This window comes from Aulostomus chinensis, chromosome 24 (assembly GCF_037954235.1).
Source record: "Aulostomus chinensis isolate RoL2024-O1b breed Wild chromosome 24, RoL_Achi_v1.0, whole genome shotgun sequence".
Classification (NCBI taxonomy): Eukaryota; Metazoa; Chordata; class Actinopteri; order Syngnathiformes; family Aulostomidae; genus Aulostomus; species Aulostomus chinensis.
Window position 1 is genome coordinate 3,475,042 of NC_141343.1, and position 25,164 is coordinate 3,500,205.

Consider the following 25,164-nt stretch of genomic DNA (forward strand, 5'->3'; position numbering starts at 1 on the left):
CGCTGGTTCGATCCTCGACCCCGGTGACCATGTCGAAGTGTCCTTGAGCAAGATACTGAACCCGTAATTGCTCCTGATGAGTAGGTTGGTGCCTTGCATGGTAGCCTCCACCATCAGTGTGTGAGTGTGTGGGTGAACGGGTGAATGAGACGACACTGTGAAGCGCTTTGAGTGCCGCTAAAGTAGAAAAGCGCGATATAAAATTGAGTCCATTTACCATTTATGTACTGAGAAAGGCTGATGGCTGTCAGGATATGTGGACTGAGATTCATCCACATCTGGGTGTCAACAGGGTACCACGTTGGTGCAGTGGTCAGCACTGTCGCCTCACAGAGCCAATGGTTGTCTGTCTCTATGTGTTGGTCCTGCCATGGACTGGTGACCCGTCCAGGGGGAACCCCACCTCTCACCTGAAGGCTGCTGGGATAGGCTCCACCCCCCACCCCCCCGCCCTGCAACCCTCAACAGGATAAGAGGTAGAAAATGGATGGATGGACAGATGGATGGGTGGTGCAGTGGTTACCACTGTCGCCTCACAGCAAGAAGGTTCGAGTTTCTGTGTTTAGTCTGCATGTTCTCCCTGTGCCGGTGTGGGGTCTCTCTGGGACGAGACTAATTGGATACTCTAAATTGACCGTGAGTGTGAGTGTGAATGGTTGTCTGTCTCTATGTGTACCTGCGATGGACTGGCAACCTGTCCAGGGTGAACCCCGCCTCTCGCCCGGAGCTGCTGAGATAGGCTCCTGCCCCCCCACGACCCTTAAGAGACCCTTGTGTCGATCTGGGTGTTGATGCAGGTTTCTTGCAGGCTGCATCAGGCGTCTCCACCGGGATCCTTCAGTTTTGCTTCTCATTTTTACCTCCTGAGGCAGAAATTTTTCTTTTGGCCCTCAACGGCGTTGCACTCTATTTCTTCTGCTTAGCAAAGGTCAAAGGGTTTAGCTTCCTCCTTAGAACTCACCCATTAGCACTGATCAGCAGTAATGAGGGTGGTCATAGAAATTAAAACACAAACTCACCTATTTTACCACATGGTATCATGTAGATTATATATTGCTGATTCATGCGTAGACCACAAAGTGGGGAGCTCTACCCCGGAGAAGCAAACCCGCAGGGGGAAGCCGTCCGGGTTTTTTGCGTCTGTCTGTAGTGTTAGGAGCGTCAAGAGGAAGCAGAGATACTAAAAGTAGATATTATTAATTGTACCTCCAGGGATTTCTCCTGCACTTCACAAACCTTCCTCTTCTTTCTGTTTCCACTTGTATCATTTAGTCACAAATCTTTCTTCGTGACATCAGTTTCCTCTGCATGGGGAAAAAAAAAGGATCCGAGTGGCCCAAGAGGAGGAGAGTCACTGTCATCAGTCATGGATGAGTAAGGTGTTGGAGAACTTATAAGGGCCGACAGTTTGACGGTGCCTCCCCAGATTTTGTCCTGCGGACCCAGAATGAGTCTCTCCTCCAAGGCCATCTTACATGATTACCCCAAGCTTCCTCCCATTCAATCACTCGGACCAGGGGACAGACAAATATTCGCCCAGACACACACGGATGATACATTAAAGTGCAAGCTTTATAACACACACCACAGCAGAGCCAAATCCTCAGTCGGAGACATCAATCAGGTCGCGGCGGCTCGCACACTGAAGCAGAATAACTGTAATGCCCATCTCCAGCACTCCTACGTCCCAGTCCCACCGCTGACCTTTTCAAGCTACTTAAATGACGGTCAGCCCTATCACACTCTCAGATAGATTATTCCCTCACTTCATTGAGCACCAAGGGCCCATCATCGCGGCCTCTTTTTCACAGCTTTATTCCCAATCATTTCACCTCGATCTGCAGCCCAGTGTGACGGCCGCGCATCAGAGGGGCCACAGAGACGGCATCTGGGGAGCCGCCTTCGTTACCGCACCGTAGCCTCCATCAGCCGCAGCCATGTGTCACAGAGTTCAGAGCTGGGGGATGGTGAATAGTGGTAGTGGGGATCGTATCAAAGACCACCCTGGAACCGTGCTGAAGCGCAACCGTCGCCTGCTCCAGACCTGAGCATGCTGACATCATCACTAAGCTGTGCGAGTCTGCTGCTTGGCCGGATCTGATGTTATATTTCATCACGAGAGATTTCAAAACTGTAAACCCATAGTCACACACACACACACACACACACACACACACACACACACACACACACACACAGATACACACAGGAACAACAAGTTTGCACCCCAAATTGGAGTTTCGAAATTTGGTTTAACATCCAGACAAGTTGCACCTGTTCTCATGCTCTCCCCAGGCAGCGTCTTTGCTCGTCATATGTCTTTATATCTTTTCTCCGCCTACCAGAGTGGTGTCGTATCTCTGTGTGTCAAAATGCCATTTTTGATCGAATATTGATGCGCTGCAGAGGCTACACTTCCTCTTCAACCTCCATATGACAACATTTTTGTGTGATAGATTCGCACAAAATGACAGCACAATCATTTAAATTGGCTTTTTTTTCCAATGAAAATAATAATGATGGAAATTACTTCTAATATCGAAAATCATGTCACAATTTAAGTGAAAATAATTGCAATTATATGTTTTCTAAAGGCGGCCCGGTGGAGCAGTGGTCCTCACTGTGGCCCCCCATCAAGAAGGTTGAGGGTGGAGCCCCAGCTGGAGCACGGGGTCTTTCTGTGTGAGTCTCCATGTTCTCCCTGTTCCTGCTGGGTTCTCTCTGGTACTCCAGCTTCCTCCACAGTCCAAAGACATCAAGAGGGACCAGGTTAATCCAGACTCTAAATTGACCGTAGGTGTGGCTGTGAGAGCCAATGGTTGTCTGTCTATATGTGTTGGCCCTGCCATGGACTGGTGACCTGTCCAGGGGGAACCCTGCCTCTCACCTGAAGGCTGCTGGGATAGACTCCACCCCCCCCCCCCCCACACACACACACACACAACTCTTAACAGGATAAACGGAAGAAAATGGGTGGATGTTTCCAAAAGTTGCAGCCCTGAAGCAAACCATGTGAGACTCATGCAGGTCTCCTCACAGCCAGTGAAGACCCTTAAAGAGAGCTTGAATTGAAGTCTATTTCCAGCCCCACTGTCACATTTAGAGTAAACACAGATTAATTTGTGGACTTTTCTCAGCAAATATCAAGATCAATCAATCAGACACCCTCTGGGCATCCGTGAACGTTTCCTACCCCTGCAAACACATCACTTGATCCAACACACCATCAGCACATGCTGGTAATTGCTGCGTGATCGGAGTCACAGAGGGAACTAGTTTTATGATGTCGTCAGTTGTCGGGTAAGGATGACACCTGAAGGCGTGTCAGGACACCTGGTGAGGATTTCCTGTGTGGTCAGAAATGAAAGTGGCGAAGCGCTGAGAGCAGCAAGGACTCTGGTTTTATGTGTCTCATTTTCTGCGCTGAATGCCAAAGTTATCTCCCATTTGGCAGACGGGCGCTGTGACTCCTTCAACCTGCTCATTAATTGCTGTTTGGGCCCTCATTATCTTGATAAATGTTCAATTTTAATCAGATGGATCATCTGTTCTGTAGCATAAATTAAATCTGAAACTGTAGGGCGAGATACATACTTCTGAAAGATTCGTCCAGAAAATATTGATTCTTGGATGTTTAGCAGGGATGCAGAAAATGAATTACTTATTATAATTAATGGGGTTTTCTCACACATCCCACCGTATCAAAGGGATTCACATTAGCATTTCTATTGAGCATCGACTGTGGACTAAACATAGACATATCAATAGGTTTACTTCCAGCTAGATTTTTTTTTTCTTCCAAAATTCCAAAATAAACTCTCGCTATAGAAAATTAAATCTTAGTTCGGAAAGAATATGATTTAAAAAAAAAAAAACTAAACAAAACTTTGTTTAAAAATATTTTGGAGGCAATTTAGTGTTCTTCCTGTTTATTAAAATACGTTTATTGGGAGGAAAGTACACCACCACGCTATGGATACATGATAACATCAGCGCATCGTCGGTATCTGCAAATACTGGTCATTTTTGAAACACCGGCATCGGTCGGATATGGTTGACGTTGATGTTGGTTTTGCTCTCGTGTCTCTGCTTGTCTTCTGTCTGTGAGGAAACAGTGTCCATAATGAATCCTTTCAAAAGTTTTGGAAATAAATGAAAACTATTTTTAACCTTCACATTGTTCACGTGTTTTCTAGAATGGAAACTTTTCTTTAATACGGATAGTATTGGCATCTGTGAGTATCGGCAATCAGCTAAATCCGTTGTAAAAGAATTTGAGATATCAGAAAAAAACCTGATATTGTGTGTCTGTTCACCACACAATATGCTACTAATATGAAATAATATACCAAATATAGTAATGAACAGGGACGAAGGATTAGCAGATGCTGCTTCTCTAAAGACACGACTTCTTTCCAAAAACACTAGTAAGAGCATGCACGTCCTTACATATGAGCATCACTCCGAGGTGATTTATGAGGTTCCTGATCTAAATGTCTTCTTCTACATGACATAATCTTGTATTCTCTAAATTAAACTACCGTCAATTATTTTCAGAGCCGAAAACATTGCTGCATTGTTGCAGCCACCGAAATGAGAAAAAAATTGTTCTGTTGAGAAATGTGGGTTTATCTAAAAAAAAAAAATCAGAATAAGTTATTTATTTATCATTTATATAATCCTATTGTTAGTGGGGGGGGGGGGGTCATTGTGTACTGAGTGACGTTTCCTGGGTGGGAATTGTTGCCAGTGTTTTTGTGAAGAGAGTTTTGTGATGGAGGAAGAGCTCCGGAGAAGTGGTCGAGGTGTGAAACCTGTGCGTGTCAGCCACACAGGGACCAACAGTCCCAGCAGGACCACTACAACCACTCCCTCCAGGGTAGACCCCCGCTACTCTGCTTCCATGCACCAGGAACACGAGCTGTGCAGAGGAATGGCTCTGCCTCGCTAATATCACGCCTCACACCAGCCTCATCTCCTCTGCAAGGACACAATTTTAATCACAAACCTGGTCGCACAAATCCCTCAGTGTTTCTGCAACGTGGGGCGTGCGTGCTACACTTACTACTAATCCCCGGATTCTCTTAGTAGGACCGTGATTTGTGGGACGGTGTTGCCAGGGGGAAGGTGGCGCCTGGGACCTGTTGGAAATGACAGCTGAAGACGGCGGATTGAAGCACAAGAATCAAAATAGCAGTGAACGTTCAAGATAGCGGAGAAACTCCCCGGTAGCACCGTGTTGAAGGGTGTGTTGCTGGCAGCGGTGTTTGACAGCTTTAGCCACATAGCTAATGATCTGATCCGTAAGCTAACGGCACCTGAGCTATGTGCTTGCATGGATGGGTGTGTTTGTGTGTGTATTTGTTTGTTTTGTATACTGGGAATGTGTGTGTGTGTCTGCGCAGACGTGTGTGCAGGACTTGTCTTCGCTGTCCCCACTTGTCAAACCAGCTAGCATGCTAATTTGATAAAGCTAGTTGGATTATATTGGCTAATAAAAGAAATTAGCTGGCCGGGCGAGGCACCGACCTTTAAACACTGGGAGTCAAATTAGTCTGTGTGTGCTGTACAAACGTTGGAGCCGTTTCAGTCTCGGGCAGGCTTATTTGTACCTTTTTACTAATTATTTAATTAGCTAACTTAAATAAAGTAGCAGAGAGCAAGTTGGCTAATTTGCTCTGCTATTAGCTTAGCCGCTAGAATTAGAGCGCTCGCTCGCTAATTGACCTACTTTGGACATGTTGTCATTCCACGCGCAGGAGGTTTTGTTTGCAACTTTTGGCCTGTTACTTTTGAAGGAACTGTGTGATATATAATTACATGTCAACGAATGGATCTCCTATTTACAAGGTATAGAGTTTAACCCATTCACTGATACAACAGTAACTCAAGTGTCTTTGACTCCTTTAGCTTGCTGCTATGCTAGATAAGGGTTCAAGTAGTATATTTTGCCCATTCTAGAATGACAAGCCTCATAAACTCAGCTCCTGATGAATAATGACCATTTAGACTAAGTATAGCAAATTGACTCTAATGTAGCCAAAAGCAATGATGCAAATATGTGCTACTATTGGAAAAACTTCTCTGGTCAATTTACCAAAAAGTAAGAGCACTTTTGCTCTTTAAATGTGCAGTCAGCACAAGGAATTGGGTTTACAGTTTTCTTCCTCTGCTGCTGCTGAACTTGCGTTGTTCCCTGATGTGCTAGTTTCACCCGGAAGCCTCCCACCGTCTCGTGATTGCACAAGGCGTTTGAGAACAAGGCCCGCATTATACACTCATAAATACTCACTGTAAGACGTTCCTAAAACAGATCAAAACCACCCCCCCACCCCCTTTGGCTCCTTGCTGCTGCAGACTAACGTTAACATATTGCAGTTTTTAAGGGACCTGTTTTAGCTGCATCGCTGGCATTGAAACTAAAGTCTTGACCATATCAGTCACCTGACCCTTTTATTTTTTTGTCATTGCTTGTTCCCCACAGGCTTGTTGAGATGGAGACCCTGATGAGTGCGGTGGCGCCGCGCTCCCCAGCCCCCACTAAGAAGCTGTCTGAGGTGGACTTCCGGTCTGGAGCCACCTTGGAGCAGCTGTCAGCACAAGTATCTGAGCTGGTAATACTGGAGCAGGGAGAGTTCGGAGACCAAACGGCCTTAGAGGTCCACACCGCCAAGGATTTCATCTTCAACATGCTAGGTATGTCTGATATAACGCAATCAAACTCAAGATGATATGCAGTTTAATGTCCTGAGCAGTCTTAGCCAAGTTACCTCCAAAATGTAATATATTAGATGTTAAGGTACTGTTATTGTCTGTGTGTATTCATAAGTTGCTGATTCTTTTGCAGTACTTTCACTAAAATAACTTCAGAAGTACAACTAGGCGTTCAATACACGGAAGTGTGTGATTCCCTGCCTCATTAATGACGATTCAGTTCCTACAAACATGGAGAAGATGGTTTCTGTGACTGTTCAACTGGAAGGTGTCTTCAGATTTATAAAGAGAAACAGGAAGTTCCCTAGAAACACGACTGCACTTGTCAACAAAATTAAAAAAAAATCTTGAATTTTGTATTTATATAATTTTACAGTGTGTGTATACACTTACCTGTGCGTGTATATGTATTTATACATCTTTCAGTGAGGCATTAGGGATCACTTAAGCATTGCTGCTCTTGTAAACGTACAAATTTGTTACCAAAAGGTACAAAGTAAGAAGTCGTGGTGGGGGACAAAGTTTGGTTACCAAAAGGTACAAATTAGTAACCAAACTTTGTCCCCCACCACGACTTCTGACCTTGAGGCTGTGTCAACAATGGTTGGAGCCGTTCAGATTAAGATTGACGAATCCTGATAAAAGATGTTCAATAATTGTGCATAGACTCCTAAAAGTCAGAGAAGTTCCTCTTCATACCGTTTATTCTCTAAGGTTGTAAAGATTCACCAGCGAATCAGAGTAATTTTCAAGATCCAGCGGCAGCCATGGAGGCCAAGGAGGAGCTGAGGTCACATTCTGTATCGCTAGATCTCAGTGTGACGTACATTTGTTTAATTTTTGTATTAAACAAACTGCTGATGTCCTGTTTTCTGCGCCTCGCTCGGCTGCTCCCACTCAAACACACACAAGCGCCACCCTCCCGTTATCTGCCCTTCATTTCCTCCAAAGCTGACGTAAAGATTTGAAATAATTCTGCCTCTCGGAGAGTTTGGATTGAGCTCAGGTTGTAGTTGGATGGAGTTTGTCGCTGTTACTGTACGCTGCCGGCCTCCCGTCCTGCCATTGCCCTCGTAAAACACAGGCACTTGCTAGTAAACAAACACAACAAAATTTGATTCCCTTCATGTTGGCGCAGCAGTAATTTACACATGGCAGATGTACTTGCTGGAAAATTTAGACACTGTCCAGCCCTGCTGTCTCTGGAAGCACCGAGCTTTTTATCTCACTCTGTCATAGTTTTTATTTGATATAAAATCCCTCAGCGATTCTTTTTTCAGTCAGACTGAGACGCTGCACAAACAACTCAAAGCAACATGAATTAGACATTTGTTCCTTTATTTCTCCGTCTGCACTCCACGAACTGAATTTCAGAAATGGCAAAAAAGAAAATGGCCAGAAAATATCTTTGAAATTGGATGTGACGTGTCTCCCTCGTAACAGACTCGCTTCATGACTCGGGTTCTGTCACAGCTTGTGTGAGACACTCAGTTAGCCTCCGTCTGCATCCCAGCGATGTGTCAGATACTATGATCTCCTATTCCATCCTCTTTAGGAGCCAAAATGAGATGCTTGTAATAGGTGACAATTTAAACCTTTGGGAGGCTTTCAAATGCAAATCAGATTCTAAATGACATGAGCACATTCAGGCTATGATTCATGTGTTAGTAGTCTGTTTCTGTCTTGCATAAGCTGCATTACTGCAGGACATGCTAACATTAGCACGAAGCAACTCTTACTGGCAGTTTGGGATGTCGAAGTGACATTTTTGGTTGCTGGTCGGTGGCACCCCCGCTCCCACCGCCATTATCCTTCTGTCACTTGTAACTGCAACGATAGACGGATGAACAAGCGTGTTTTTCCAGTGTGGTGTTCATCTCTCTTTGTTTCTTGTGTGCGCCCCCCCCCCCCCTTCACCCTCTGTGTCGCGCCTGTTTATTAGGGGAGGTGTGAAGTTTCGGTTCAGCTCTGTGTGTCCCAGATTATCAACAGTGTAATATTGGGTTAGTTGACAACTCACATCGACTTCAAAATATCTTCATCAAAAAGGCCACCTCACCCAGGGAGAAGTCACATATTTCAACTCACCGTCTGCATGAACTGTAAAACTAGTTTTTGGGTATTTTTTCCTTTTTGTGTATATGCTTTTTTTTCTCCCTCCATTCAGTCTTCATACCTCCACGTTGTTCTCTCCTGCTATCCTCTCGGTTGAGAATCTCCTGGTAAACTTTTTGAGCTTTGAGGCTGCTTTCCTTGGCATAATCACCAACGCCTTGCCGGTATTTTCATACGCCGTGCCTCACCACCTGCTGTGACAGCTCTGGCTCTGTGAAACAGGAAGAGACACCAAAATAAAAAAAAAATGGTGGAATGTTGGATTCGAGGAGTATAAAGATAAGAACACGGCGTTAGCTGCATTAACAGCTCCATGCCTCACCAGCCTCTGCTGAGGATGAAAGCCGGTGCTGGAAAAGAGGAGGCAGCCCTTCGATGGAGGGGCCTTGTTAAAGCATGTTGGAGGCATGTCTGCGCTGGCGTGTGTGTTGGTGCGTGGATGCTGAGGCTCCATACTTGGTGGCTGTGGCTGGATTTTGCCAGGGTTTTTTTTTTAAAGTTTTATCTGCAGTGGGATCCCCACTGGGCCCTGCGCACTGTCAGGGAGGAAAAGGAAAGAGAAAAGAGATTAAAGACACACACACACACACACACACACACACACACAGGCTCACACGCTAAGTGCACCCAGTGAATTTCTCCACCGCCTGACAGATCCCAGTAGAGGTTCTTATTTACCCTGCGTTTGAGTAAACAAGAGTTTGCCTTCAGACGAGTGTGGTGGGGGTTACTGTATTTTATTTTATTTAACAAAAGTCTGATGAAGGCAGAAATAGCTGCACAGTGCTGGTGAAGCAGATGATCTTGCGCTGTAGCTTCGCCGTATCCCCAAATGTAACGTTTCAGATCTTAAAAATCCGTCCTCCAGTTTTGGAGAGTTCAGTTCAGAGTTCATGTTTTCAGCGGTAACAGTGGATGTAGATACTTTTGAGATAAGTTTAAAAAGTCACCGCAGCTTAGATTTTGATATCTTTTTTTTTTTTTAAGGCAGCAAAAATAACCTGTTGTGATAACTCGTCTTACAATTTTTGCGACGTAAAAATGAGTTAAAGGTCTGCAGGAATACCAGGTCATAAAAATACATCTAAACGTGCAAGCAGGAGCTGAATTCCTTCATCAGTTTTGTGCTTGTGCAGCCTGGTGGATGAACTTAGCACAGAAGGGCGCCCCCTCTTTCCCTCCTTTTCATTACAGTTCCCCTCCTGCAAAAACCAAGACGCACACTATCAGTTTTTCTGCCTTACAAACCCCCCCCCCCCCCCCCCACACACACGACAAACAGGCTTTGTTCAGTCACCCTCAGCAGCATCACACTTTCCAAAGAGGAAATATTCAAACTAGCATTTCTAGAGGACTCTGACCAGCCGTCAGATATCTGAACGCTCCTTCCTCTCAGTTTTGAAATCAGTCGTTAATGCGTTGGGCAGTGTCAAAGTCAAACAATGAATATTTGAATGGTATATTTGAACCATGTTGAGTTGCACAACAGACTCATTAAGTTAAAGAATAAAAATAAAACCCTGCCAAGATGTAAAAAAAAATACACAAAGACATCAAATGTTAATATACTTTAAGGCATTAAAAAGGTAATATTTGAATGATCTGAGCTTTGCAGTGTATCCAGCAATGAGCTGTAAACAGTGTCCAGTATGTAAAGTGTTGTAAAAGTATAAAGTCAAGGCATTTGATGCTGTGACTCCCACATAGATTAGCTGAAGCTGAAGAGATCAAAATAAGACTTGAGATTAAATCTAAAAAGTTTTCCTCTGTAAACTGCACCAGGCGGAACTATTGGGAGCATTTATCATCATGTAATTGAGATGCATATTTTATTTCGGGGGATCTTGATTCATATTTTAACCATGAAAGCGGTGACTTCGTCCTGCTTGGGGATGCAGCTCTCGTTGCCAAGCTCGCGCCCAGAGGCTGGCCTGCTGGACTGCCACTGCGTCTCTCCAGTCCACCCCAGCTCATTAACAGGGACATAGCTGGATGCTAATCCCACTCCTGTTCTCTGAGTTGTAGTTGTTGGTGCTGGCTTGGATTTAGAGGCCTACATGGCTGCTCTGGCTGAGGCGATTTCTGTTCCTGCCATTTTTGATTAAAGAGCTTGTGTCCATCTGGCAGCCAGGCTCGATCCATGGCGAACAGTAGATGAGTGAAATATTTGTATTTGAATATTCAGGCTTTGTTTGTATTCTGTTTCCATCAGCGCAGACACACCAGTGCCAAGCAGTGTCTTTGGACTCCATAAATGATGGCCGTTCATTTTCTTTGGCACCTTTCTGGCACACGCCAGCTTTCGTTCCTGAACGCTGGTGCATCAGCACCATGAACGCAAACCGCAGTTGACTTTACGTCAAATCACCCGAGTTCACGCTGTCGTCTAGAGGAGGCCGTGCCGCTGTCCAGAGTGAACTTACAGCTCATCCACTGTACAGCTTTTGTTTTTGCGTAGCATAAACACATAGCGCCCACTGGTGGTGACTAGGAAGAGGGGACAAAGCAGATTTTAAGTTTAGAATAAAGCAAAGGGTTTTTTGTGTGTAATAAAATGTACAGAATAGTGGAGCAAAGAGGCGCTGTTGCTGCTGCTAACCGCTGCCAACAATTTGATTTGATCATCTTATTGAATTTGTCAGATAATCAAATCTGTATTTTGCTTTTTGAAAACGCTGAAGTGAAACAAGAAAGAAATGAGAACATGTTGTTGACGCCCTCGCTCCGGAGGGTGCGTGTGGGATTAAGTTACATTCTACCTCATAGAATTTTTATATTGTGGCTCATAAGGATGTATGTAATTCTATGCCTGGAGGTGCTCACCTGTTGTGCTCCTTGTCGTCACCTGTAATTAATCCCACCTGTGAAATATTTATTGTTTTACCTCCAAGTACACGCTCTATTGGCTCTATGAAACAGCCTAAACCTCAGTTACGTCCCAGATGTTTTATTTATGATCATAACTATATTTAGGCCTTGTGGCTTCTGATCTAGAGGAACCTCATTTTCCAGAGGGATTGACAGAGCTATCGTCGGAGTTTATGGGGGGGAGAAAGAGGTGTGTGTGGTAGAATATTTTCGCTTCGGCTGTGTTGAGAGAATACCTCTTTCCCATGATGCCGCTGTTCCGCTGGTGGGGGGATTTCTGAGAAGTGTGACTTTACCTTCTAATTTTCTTCTTTTTTTTTTTTTGAGCTTGCGTAGCTGAATCGACCCTGGAGGAGAACACATTTGCATTTTCTGTAGGTGTTTATTCAGTACAACGGCTTCATTTTCAGGAAAGTACACTGAGCCCAGGTGAGCCATAACATCATAGCCACTGACAGGTGGGTGAAGAACGTTGATTACCTCAGTACAAAGGCAGCAGTCAGCAGGCGAGATGCATCAGGCAGCAAGAGGACATTTTGTTCTTAAAGCTGATGTGTTGGAAGGCCGAGCGACTTGGACCAAAGTGAGATTGTGGCTGGACGACTGGGTCAGGACATCTCCAGAGCTGCAGCTCGTGCTGGGTGTTCTGGTTAATATCAAGCAAGGAAGTGGTTGGCGTGTTGTGCAGGTTCCTGGGTGAGCTGAGGCTGAGGCTGACGGAGCAGCGTATGGCCATCAAGCAATCATTTCAGCGACATGGAATTGGCTCTAGTCTGAAAATATTTCTCAGTGAAAAACTTCCCTCTAATGGAAATCTACATTCAAAGACATTTCTTATAGGATTAGGTTTAATCTGTGGCCGTGAAACCAGCCTAGACCTCCATTCCAGCTCTATTCTCTCACTGTGTGTGTGTGTGTGTGTGTGTGTGCGTGCGTGTGTGTGTGCGCGCGCGCGCATGTGAGTGTCTGAGTGTGAGAGAGAACTTGCTGGCGGAGGCCCAGCAAAGCAGCATTTGAAGGTCAATTTGACACTTTGGATTAAAAAGTAGATTGACTGTGGAAAATTTGAGGATCCTCACTGGAACACAATGTGGAGATTGGAGAAGGCTCGCTAATTGATACAGTTTTTCCACTGCTTGCTCTCTCTCTCTCTCTCTCTCTCTCTGTCTGTCTCTCTCTCTGTCTAATTGAGGGCTTTGCGCGAGAGATAAAATGCTGCTGCTTCTCTTTTCCTTTGCTCTATTCCTCCTCCATGCTTATTTGACCCATTTTATCACAAAAGCAAAAAAGAAAAACAGTCATACAGCTCTAAACTTGTTCCCCTTTGGCTGGCGCCTGATCAGTTTATAACTGCACTGTCTTTTCCCCTCTCTTCTTCTCTTTGATCTCTCTCTCTCTCTCTCTCTCTCTCTCTCTCTCTCTCTCTCTCTCTCAATACTAACTAGATAGCCAAACCACCTCATTTATCTCCCTTTTACACGAAGGAGCAGCGGCTCCCTGCGAGTCCCACACGGATGACCGATCTTGTTCTTTGGGTCATGACTGTCGGTGAGAGTGGGAGCGACGGAGTGACCTTTATCTTCTAGCCCTTTAGCTCAGCGCCCACAGAAGGTGCTTTGGAAGAGTCCGTTTCACTTCCATGGCCCCGATGAAAAGATCTTTTGGAATTCTCAGAAACGCTTAGCCATGTTAGCTCCTTTAGCATGGGAAAGCAACAGTACCACGCCAAAAAAGTGTTGCGCCCCTCAGCTGTTCACCTCAACAATCTTCTCAGCACTTCAGGTATGTCAGCCTGCGTCTGAAGCTTTGTTTGGCTAGTTTGACTACACAGTGCCAACAAGCATTGTTTGGGTTTTACATCTTTCTTGTGTATTCACAATTGCAAATCCACGATTTTTTCTTTCTTTCGAATGGGGGATTCCTTTAGGAATCAAACCAAAACCAGAACACAACACTTCAGTCTCAAACAAACTGGGTAAGCCTGGACTGTTATTTCCTTTTGAAGAATTTAAAAGGACATTTTTTAGTTTTGCTCTTAAAGTCCAACAAAATTTGCTCCCGCAGGGACGTTTCTGCATGTTTGAACACATTTGCAAAGACCTCAGCAGCCTCCCGCTGCAGCGTGTGGGAGGTTTAAATCATCAGTGAAGCCTCGTGTGTAATTATTGACAATGGGGACGCTTTTATTGTTCCTGTCTGTCATTTATTTGTTCATCTCCTATTCTATAACCTGCTGTAAAATGATCAGAGACGTTGGCGCCGCTGCAGCCAGCAGATGTTGAAACTGGAAAAAACGCTGATACGATGTCACTGTGTCTGTGGACTAGCATACCCGTCAGGTGTAAGTAACTCCATCAGTTCTTACAATGACGAGGTGTGATGAATGTGATTGACAGGAGGAGGAGCAAGCATTCCCAGGTGGATGATCATTTCATGACACGTCTATGACTGACAGCTCTTATTTCATGTTCATGAGGTCATATTTTTGCCGTAACCAAGGTGATGTATTGAGGAGGCGCGTTCTCTCGTCCACATGCAGAACATGGTAGTTTCCTTAGGATGACACACGTCAATAACACCCCCCCCCCCCCCCCCCCAGCAGCTTCATAGCTGGAGTCATGGCGGGGAACATGGATTACACAACTGCATTTCGCCATCTGCTGGATAAAGTCAGTAACTGCTGCCACCTCTGCTGACAGTGTCTGTCGCTTAGCAAATGAATTAAATATTTATTCAGGAATCAGCACAGCGATTTAAAGTATCACCCCCAAAAAGTACTGCAATATGTGAATTGACTACTTTTCTTTGTTTCTCCTCACCTAGTACTCTGATAGTTAAGGTTATATTGTTCTAGGTCGTAAAGATTTTGATGTGATGACTCAAATTTGTAAATTTGTTTCAAGGGGAACAAGTGACCTAAACATCTGCGTTGATGTTTCATGCATTTTCTCAGCAGGCACATTTGCAAATACGGTGACGATGCAGTGGAACATCAACAGCCCAACAATCCAAAATGTCCATAAAGTTCAAACTGTTGCGAATCATTGAGCATCAGGGCTTTCTGTGTCAAGTTCAGACCTCTGTGTGATACGCGCAGCATCTGGAGTGCTGCAGTGATTTGAGCTGTAGACGTTTTTACCTGGAAAATCATCAGTTAGGATCTTCTTATGTGACCTGACCGTCACAAACAGGTTAGTCAGCGATACGTTTTTTTGTTTTTTTTTCCCCTTCTTTTTGGATATATACTGACTCACTCATCGTATATTAGCGAACAGAAGATTTCAGAATGTGCTGCCGGAGACGTCCTGCGATGCCACAGGGGGGTTCCACAGATCTGAGCCTCACCCACAAACTGAGTTGATCTCGTCTTGTCAGTTGATGAGTGGAGCTTGAAGATGAGCTGATTCTGCTGCAGAATAAAAATCAAGTAGTAGCTGTTGCATACTTTTTTCTTCCTCTTTTCAAGTGCCCCCCCCCCCCCTCCCCTCCCCCATGCATCAGATCAGGCACTTTCATTTGCTCCCCTTCAAAGCAAAGCACCAGAGATTCGCTAACACATTTGACTGTGAACTCCCTCTGTTGTTGAGCTCACTCTCATTTTAGACCTCAGGATGTTTTCAGTGTATTTTCTACCACGTATGGATTATCTGATTTACTTGATAAGGACTCCGAACTGATGGGTGAAGATCAAACCACCTTGAATTTCTTTCATTAAACTTCCAAAACCAAGTGACGTGTCATTTAAGGACAAGCGGCTTCAAAGGTGTTTCCCTTTTAGATGTCGTTTTGCTTTTGGCTCCTCTACTTATTAATTTGTGTGCACGCATCTAGAGAAGAAGCTGCTCTAGCCGGTTAGAGAAAAGGTCCTGGAATGCATCTGAAAATTCCCAGTGCCCTTGACAATAATGTGGTATTTTGTAATTTCATCAAATTCACAAACGGCCAAGTGCAATATTTGCTTAAGTCTCTGGACGTGTCAGAGCGCTTTCCTGCTTGTTCCGGCCCAAATCGAATCCTGGCTACATGAGAGTATCACATGGCAGCCTGCCACCAAGGTTGTATACCCATGTAATTGTAAGTTAGGATTCGTACTGGGAGCTTTGGTTCCCCGACCGTGACCTGCTGGCTTGGTCTGGCGCCTCGGCTTCAGTTTTCTGCTGCCACTTAACTGCACCGTAGAAGAAAAAAAAACAAAAAACAGTCATGCTCACACAATCCCTTCGCTGCGAGGGCGTGAAAAGTTTTAAGTGTCAGAGTTTTACCTTTGACCTTTCGTAGCTAGCAATTAGCTCCGGACCGGCAGATGTTTGGCTGTCGGATCAAGCATTTCTCCATGGCTCTTTTAAAGCTGGCAAAACATAATTTACTTGACTCCAGCACTGTGGATCCCATGGGCGCAGTGCCTGGGTAGTTTACAAGACTGCTAAGTAGCCATAAAGGGATTTGAAGGTTCCAGCTTTTCTCATAAAACAGTCGAATGATGAGGCCTCTTTTTAGGACTGAGGAAAATTATAGTGCACCCTTGTCTAAAATATAATAAGAATATGATAATTATAGGATGATTAAGCGACTACACATAATTTTGTGCCTCAACATTAATACTTCAAGCGGTATAACTGTATCCTTGGGTCTGTGAATTAACTCGTCAACCAATCCAATTACAGAACTTCCACACAAGTTCTAATAAGCCAGCATTATTTCGTCCAGCTGTTGATTCATAAATGCAGCTTCCTCTCTGCCAATCATGCCGTGATTGTCTGCAGGAAGCGTGTCGGGCGCTCGGCTTGGCCGAGGCCACTGTGGTGATTTGTCTGGCTCAGTGGTCACTGAGGGATCTGTTAATTCAGTGTGTTTGTTCTTGTGTGTGTAAAACTTCAGCCCAGACTCAGAAATATATGTCATACCTTTAAAAACAACTTTGTAGTGCTCCACAGACCTGCTGCTCCTCTCCAGAGTGTTTGTGCGTGGACCGAGGTGCATCCAAATACGAAAGGCACTTGTTTCGGCTCATTGCTGCTCCTAACAGTGCTGCTCTCTATGTACAAATATGAATTTTGTTGAGTGTTTATTGTTTTCCACGCAAACCTCCAGGCCTTGTCCAGAAGGTGGACCAGCGCCTCCCAGTGGCAAACGAATACCTGTTGCTGTCAGGTGGTGCCCGTGAAGGTGTGTTGGACCTTAACCCCGAGGAACTAGGCGACTACGCCAAAGGGGCTGACTTTGACCTGGACTTCACCCTGTTGGTGCCAGCCCTGAAACTCCATGACCGCAACCAACCTGTCACCCTGGATATGAGACACTCCCCGCCATGCCACTCATGGCTCAGCCTTCGCCTCTGTGACTCCAGCATCCTTTCCCGCTGGAACATCTGCTGCCAGGAGGAGAACGGACTTCCTCCTGAGGAAGAGGAGGAGGAGGAGGAAGAAATGGGTAATTAAGAATGATGAGGAGAAAATTGATGTTCAGAATAAAGAGGGACTCACAATACAGTAATGGTGTAGAAAGAGAGAGTAGGAGTGATAGACATACAGGAGGAGGAAATCTTTGCTGATTAGCAGATAATCGACGCAATTTTCCCCGTGAGCTGCAGTTATTGTTTCTTTAACACCTCAGACTGGTGCAATGAGGAACCCTGTGCCTGGAAATGAAGACCGAAAGATTTATTCAGTCATACTTTATGTATCCATACACACATAAACGCCAAACATTTCTGGGTAGAACTTCACAATCTGAAGTTGAATCTGGCTCATGCTCGCAACTGTGAAACTTGCGAGATAAGAAAAGTAATGACATTTATTGATATGAATCTTTTTTAATTTTCTGCAACGCAGGAAACACCTTTTCACATTATCTGAATGTAACGTAGCATTTCCCACAGGATTTTATGCTGCTGAATTCGTGTTGATGTCAGTGTATCCCACCACAAGTTGCTAAAAGGTTAAAAAGGAGGATTAGGTATCATGCATTCAAATCAGATTTAAATTCTTTCTTTTTAAGTCGTCGTTTTGGTCACCCAGTTCCTGTACCTGCTTACCACAAGCACCAAAGTTCAACTCTCCCTCTGCCCCAAATCAAACTGCAGGAGTACCGAAGCTCCAGACGATTGCTTGATGGATCAGTCTTCTAGTGATGGTGTTTACAGAAGGACAAGCCCAGAAGTTCAAGGCCTAGAAGAAGAGCAGCGCCCGATCTACGGCTGCTACCATATTCAGTTACTGATCTCAAAATTTGACCTTCGTCAGATGAACATGAAGTTTAGTAAAGTCAGTCGAGAAGCGTTTTATACTGATTTTAGGAAGCATTTCCTTCTAAAAAGGGAAGTTCAGATGAGTGGGAATAAGCTGACTGGGGTGATTCCTGAAGGCTGCAGCTACGCCACGCCAGCCGACTCACTTCTGTCACATCATCTTCAGCTGGCAACCTGAGGGCTGTGATGCATATGCAAAATGGTTCATCAGTATCTGTCACCATGGCTGACGAGAGTGCGTTGGAGCTCATGTCTCAGACAACATCTCCTGTTGCCGGGCAAGTTCTGGTGGTCGGTGGTCACGTCCCCCTCAACGACAGCATCAGGCAAGACCGCCAAGAAATTATCCACGTCGCCACATCATCCTGAAATGTGTGCAGTGGTTAAACACATCAGCTGTGGTGCACAAATGCCAGGAAGAGCAACGATCAGCTCGCCCCCCATCCTCTGACTCAACAGGATGTCAGCGATGTCTGCTCCCAGCTCATTAGCGCCTCCTTCAGCTCACATCGATGGAAGTCTGTCAGTAAGGATTCCAGGGCCGCCGCCCTCCAAGTCCAGCCAAAAAGTACAAATTTGACAACTGGTGAATAGGTTTTATTTGGAATGTTTGAACTTTGGGACAATGAATTGATAGTACCTAGATTTTTGGGTTATTCAAGTGTGTATAAATACACAGTCTACAAACATACATTACTGCACCCAGCAGAGTTAAGCAGCTGTAACTGAGGTAAATATTCAAGACTGGACCTGGCCGTCTGAGCAAGAACCGGATGTTGGCCCTGCTTGTCAGAATATTTAGGGTCTGTGTAACCTGCACCATGTGAACCAGCATTCAGCCTCCTCCTCTCGTCCTTTCCTGACCAGCTAGAGGCTCCGTCCCGTCCCTGGGCTCTCCTCAGTCTTTAGATGGATGCTACTTCTCTCCCAGCCTAGTGACAGAGTGGTTCTGGGGGGTGGTGAGCGAGGCTGTGGAGGAGCTGAGGAGAAGCCCCCAGAGAGGCATCCCCACCCCTGAGCGGCTGGAGAGGAACGGGCCGCTCACAACCATCATTCTCCAGGTACAGATTTAGCCAGTAACCCCAGAAAGTTCTTCACAACATTTGAGTGTGGTTATTTCACAGCAAATGTAATTAAATGTTAAGATGAAAGAAGTCCCCTGCAGCCGTATTTTGTAGAAGAATGTTCAGGATTGAGACGGTGACGTTCCTCTGCTGTCCTGCTGGGGTCCCTGCAGGCGGGCTCCAGCCGGGTGCTGTACGACCTGCTGCCTGTGGTGTCCTTCCGGGGCTGGCCTGCTGTCGCTCAGGGCTGGCTGACTGCAAACCACTTCTGGGACGGTAAAATCACTGAAGAGGAGGCCATATCTGGCTTCTACCTGCTACCCTGCTGCTCCCCTCTAGTGGGCCGGCCGGACCGGGAGTGGAGGCTGGCCTTCTCCCGCAGTGAGGTGAGGAGCTGCCCATCGTTGCCAGTATTGAGCGTCTGACTTGAGATTCTTTGCCCTTTTTTCTCTTTTTTTCCACATGCCCCGTATATCTCACTATAAATGATTTCTGCTCAGGTTTCCTGCATCTCTTAAATCCTCTTCCAGTTTTATCAATTGTCCCTCTCTTATCAGGTTCAATTGAAAAAGTGCATCCCGTTCCCCATGGCCCAGGCCTTCCAAGCAGCCAAGGCTGTGCTGTCACGAATCCTGGCACGTCCTCGTGCCGGCATCAGCCTCTACCACCTGCGTACTCTGCTCTTCTGGGCCTGTGACCGACTTCCAGCCGTCTACTTGTCTTGCCCTGATACCGACACCCCTGGCCGCCTCCTCTTAGGTCTACTGGATGACCTGGCTCATTGCATCTTGGGTAAAAACTGCCCAAACTACTTCCTGCCCCAGTGCAACATGTTAGAGCACCTGACTGACAGCCAGGCCCTTCTTGTTGCTAGAAAACTTGCCCACGTTCGTTCAGATCCCAGCGAGCACCTTCGGGCAGCTCTGGACCAGGCCCAGCAGGCGGGGCAGCTGAAGAAAGAGCTAGCAACTAGCACCAATGGCCACAGCTCCCCTGGGCACCACCCAGCCAACGGCATCATCTCGCCTTCAGAAGACAAGCTGGCGCAGCGGCTGCAGCAGCTGGTCACCGAGAACCCTGGGAAATCAATATCAGTCTTCCTCAACCCAGACGACGTCACCCGGCCACACTTCCGCATCGATGACAAATTCTACTGATGCACACATGCGCAGGAAGTTTGGGGATGTGTGTTTGGATCATCGAATAAACAACGCTGGAAGCTCTCTGAGCTGTGACCTCAGAGGATTTACAGACTGAAACCAGGCAGATGTTTCTCTTGAAAACCCTGCAGGCGTGAAACTGAACATCCGTGTTCACCATCCGAAGCCCGGACGCTAACAATGCAACAGAGCTTTGCTGCTTGATTGACTGTTCAAACCAAAAAACACGTGCTACTACTGACCAGCGACATCTGCACTGACGGGTGTCGCGTGACGGACGAGACGCCACCAAGCTGTCACCACAGAGAAGGTCAGCTCCTAACGAGCTGGTCGGAACCAGACTTATCAGCTGGTGCTACAAAGACGAGGGATTGCTGTGGTAATGTTGAACAAGTGAAGATGTGAACACAGAGTGTGTGTGTGTGTGTGTGTGTGTGTGTGTGTGTGTACACGTGTGTGTCGATGAGCCTTTTCATACATTTTCTTCTTCAGACAGATGGAGAAAAGCTCCTTGATTGCTGCACTTCTCTCCTTTGTCCAAAAATGTTTGGCCCTGATCAGAGTGGTTGGAATTAGAGGAAAAACAAAGGTGTGGCTGATGAAACTGAATGTAACGTGAGGAGAGCTGCACAGTCTTTAACAGTTTCTCTTTCAACTGCTTTTTTGTTGTTGTTTTTTTTCAATTCCGCATATCATTTCATGGCATTTTTTCTCTTTGTTTTTAATCGTTCTCAGGTATTCATAGTACTTAGACATAGAAATGAGTCCCTATGAAGGTATTTAAGCTTCTATCTGCGGCGTTTATGTGGGGTCATGGAATGTACCAAAGAGCAACCCTTAGTTGAAACACGCTATCCTGATCTGATAGTTCTCAAAGTGGAATGTGCCATCGTGCATCAAACAGCTACCACAGTTCAGACGCTATTACGAGCTGTGCTATCCTGTTTTCTACACGTGGCTCCAGAAAAGAAGGTTTGCCGGCAGGAATGAGATAGGAGTCACGAGCCAGAGAAGAAGAATCTGCACGAAACTTTCAGGAAGGTCGCTAGCTTGGCATTAGCGGTTGAATTAAGAAACAAACTAGCCGCTGCTGCACCGATCAAGTCCACCGAGGCTTGTGAGCTACTGTGACTGGCTAGCGCGCATACTGTATAGCAGCTAACAGCAGCTATGATCAACCTGCAACTCAAAAAAAAACCCAAACTGTTGTTGCGTGCACATTCTTGTCGTCGATTTACAACAAGGACCTGGTACTAATATAGTTGTCTTAAGTGGTTCGTGTTGTACTGAGAAAAATGAACTGGCTTCCTAACAAACTACTATAATGTCTGATAGGTTGCAGATCTGAGGGCACATGTTCTAAACTGCTGATGTCGCTTTTTTTCCCCCCTGTTACCAGGGCGCCAAATATAATCTGGCTCCACCCCCTCAAATAGCGGCGCAAGATTTGAGATTGAAGATTCAATATCTCTGTTGGCTGGAGTGCTGGTTGGATGGAACACAACAATGGACATTTTACATCAATACCCTTAAGTCTTAGTTTAAAAATCTAGTAATAGTTCCTAAAAAAAGAGCGTTTTAAGAGCCAGACTGTCTCACCAAGCGTTCTGAAAATGAGGAATTAAATTTAGACATAGGGGGCACTCTTTCCAGACCATCGTAGAACAAAAAGCAGCTCTAACACAGAACGAGCTCCTCCTCCTCCAAGTTCCAGGGAGTTTTTGCCCCTCCTCCTCCTCACAGATGTGGGAGGACTTATAAAACGAGCCGGTGGAGGTTTTGTTCTACTTGAAGAGAATTCAGTTGTTTACTGGAAGTGAACAATGATGTAAGTTTACTTCCAACATCTATGAACTTCTCAAAACTTGTTTTTCTCCAACCAGAGCAAGAACTTAGGTTCTCTGGAGTTTGTTTGGTTTGTTTTTGTAAAATCTTAACGAGGAATCAAGAACGTCAGTGATCGATCGGAGTCACGCAGTGCAGCTTTATGGACTGTCGTCGACATCATCGAGGTACTTTACTCTGAAAGTGTCCCTGCAGGAACCGGTACCGCGGTCGCACCTTTGCAGACCGGTCCTGACGATCGTCCTCTATCTCGCCTGCTTCGTTGGTCGTCTTTTAACGAGCTCTGTGTGAGAGTGTGTGTGTAACATGCAGACACACACCCAGATGCTGGCCCATTGAATTACCCCCTCAGAGGGGGGGGGTGACAGCCGCCGGGCTCTATCGTCTCTCACCAGACAAGTTATCCACAGGGGGATGAAGGGATGGAGCGAGGAGGGGAGGGGGATGGGGGGTCTCCTTTGGTCGTTTGAAGTGAGTTAAAATGGGAAGATGCGCCTTGCAGGGCCTGGGCAGCTTCCTCTCTCTGGGACTGTTGCTGCCGCCTTCTTTCTCTCTTCTTTCTCTCTCATTTCACTTTGATATTCTTTTTCTTCTAACTCACTACCCAAGCACAGCGGCAGCATCTTTAGCTCTTAAAACCTTCAACTTGTGGTACTCTCCCCTCATCGTACCTGTTAGCAAACTCAACGCCACTCCATCTGATTACTAGTCAGACAGCGGCGAGTCTCGCACACGCAAGCGTTCATTCACTCCTCCAGCTCAGTTCAGCGAGGCTTGCGTGTCCTTTCGCCAACGATCTTCAGAGGCTGAATCGGTAAATCGCTGGTCCGCCGGTTAGATGTGGTTCACCAAGTGTCAGGACGCTGCTGCAGGGTACAAAACGCTTACAAGCACACGATTGGTTACGGTCACGTTTACAAACGCAGAGCGCGGTGATTGTTGTCGGTCCTGCTGGTCTTTTATCAGGTGCACGAACACTAAAGTCTCATGTTACACAATATTTCTGCATATTGATTGAACTTCACGTGCTTACTACTGAGTGGTTTTTATAGCGTCTGTCTGTACTGCTTGTGTGTGTGTGTGTGAGTGAGAGAGAGAGAGAAAGAGAGATTGTATGAACTGAAATCTGAGGAAAACCAAAGTTTGCATGTGTGTGTGTGTGTGTTGTTTTTTGTTTGTTTTTTTGAGCTGGCACCCAGAATGTTGACTCCTGCGCAGAGGAAGCAGGGTGTGTATGAAAATGTCTCACTTTGTACCTTAACGGGCCGAGTCTGAGATTACCTGACACTGGAAGCAATCACTGGTTTTTCTCTCTGACCGCACATGGCGATCGTCTCTCTTTACTGTGCTGGTAGCGTTGTGCCTGTCGTCTGAGGGTCAAGGGTCGTGTGTAAGGATGCACAATATTTGTTTGTTTGTTAATTTGTTTTTGTCACTAGTTCACAACTAACGCTGGTTTTTATCTGAGTGGAAACGAGTTTATATGATATTTTCGTTTTGTTGGTACTGAAAAAACAGTGAATATGGAAGTTGCATTTTTTTTCATTGTCACTTTATCATAAACAACAATGAGTGGAAATGTATAAACGAATACTAATGTATTTTTTAAAACGTGGCGAGTATGACGTATCGATAACATCCCGGGTCATGTGACCGAACAGAACCTCTGAGTGGTCTTACTTTTATCTGGTGACTTTAATCTCTGATGATGTCACATAGGAGGATGAGGACTGAGCCATCTTGAGTTTGTGAGCTGGACGCGTGCACAAAACCCCCCCACAAAAGATGGTGAAACCAAGGACGGGGGAAAAGCTGCACGTGCGTCTCGCTGTGTTGTCCCACAACCCTTTGGCCCCGCCCTCAAACCTCGGCTTCTGCAGTAGCCAAATAAATGAGAGCGCCAGGTGATGCAATCGCACCCCCCCCCCCCACGCGCATGCACACACGCACGTTCGTATCATCTGTCACTCTTGAACATCTTTGGCGTTGTGAGGAGGTGATCACCATCTGCTGCCCAGAGATGACGACGCAAAGCACAGAGCACACTGACAGCTAACGCTAACATCAGCCCACGCTAACTGACTTATTTGGTTGTGATGATTTTTTTTTTTTTTTTCCCGTTTTGGTCGTATTCGCTGAAACACAATGACTGTATCAATCAGTTCCCTACAGTCTCACTGTAAAAAAGAAAAAAGAAGAGAGCAGACGTGGAACTCCTTAGTATGAATAACTGAACTTGTCTTTTGTTACTTCACTCAAAGTGCTAATTATTTTCTCTGATTTGCTGTATTTATTACTGTTGTTTTGGGGGTTTATATCGATCAAATGTAAAGCTTTAGCATGGAATAAATCACATTTCAAATCTTTGAGTGTGTTCGTGTTTCATCAGATGTTACGATGTTTAAGGTAAGGATTTCTTTTTTGAAACCGTCAATTCCCTTTTTTTGTTGTTGTAAATGGTGGCCCTCCAAAAGGGAATGAATCAAGGTGTAGCTCATGTCTAGTCCAGCAGAGGGCACTGCAGCGCCAAATGATGGGAGAAATATTGAGGGAAAATATTTTAAAAACTACCTTTCCTCCTTGTAGTTCGACTACTCCTTGTACTGTAAACGTTGTACTTGGAGCTGGAGAAGTTACTTCGACGAGGAGTGTCCTGAAGCCTTTGCCAAGTTGCCAAGAGCCGTTTAGCAACTGCTTTCTCCAGAATGTTGGAGAGAAAAGGAAGATTTGGTAATTGGTCGCAAGTGATGGTCAGACAGAAGCACCTTCTGTGGAAACACAACCAGATGTTGAGCTTCAGTTCCACATGTTAGGAGGAGGTGGAGGGTGTGGTTGTGACAGTGAGGGGGTTCATGGACAGACTGATGGACACCAGTTGAGTCTAGAAGAGAGAGAGAAATGCAGCACCAGACTGTGGTTATCAACATCCTCATGAATACTGAAGTCTCCTCCAATCATGACTTGATCTGATTTAGAACTAAACTGATAGAAACTCTGAGGAGTCAGATCAGAATCCAGAGTCAGGACCAGGAGGACGGTCCTCAATCATTAATCAGAGGAGACATACTGAGAATCAAACTGTTACACTGTGTTACACTGTTTACATTGTCTGCACTTTAGTCACTCACTCCAGTCACCTTACTCTTCATTC

At 45.6% G+C, this 25,164-nt stretch overlaps 1 protein-coding gene across 4 annotated transcripts; it reads left to right on the forward strand.

The window, feature by feature from the left end:
- Nucleotides 1-4,788: 4,788 nt before the first annotated feature.
- tmem102 (transmembrane protein 102) lies at nt 4,789-22,436 on the forward strand. 4 transcript variants are annotated; one of them, XM_086197684.1, is made up of 6 exons: nt 4,789-5,303; nt 6,485-6,696; nt 16,789-17,127; nt 18,812-19,005; nt 19,182-19,394; nt 19,566-22,436. In XM_086197684.1, the coding sequence occupies exons 2-6, from the start codon at nt 6,495-6,497 to the stop codon at nt 20,163-20,165; spliced, it is 1,548 nt and encodes a 515-aa protein (XP_086053810.1). In that variant the 5' UTR covers nt 4,789-5,303; nt 6,485-6,494; the 3' UTR covers nt 20,166-22,436. The 4 variants fall into 4 exon arrangements, with proteins under 4 accessions (XP_086053810.1, XP_086053809.1, XP_086053811.1 ...); XM_086197683.1 differs by having other exon boundaries at nt 4,789-5,246; XM_086197685.1 differs by having other exon boundaries at nt 4,789-5,228.
- The last annotated feature ends 2,728 nt before the right edge of the window (nt 22,437-25,164 follow it).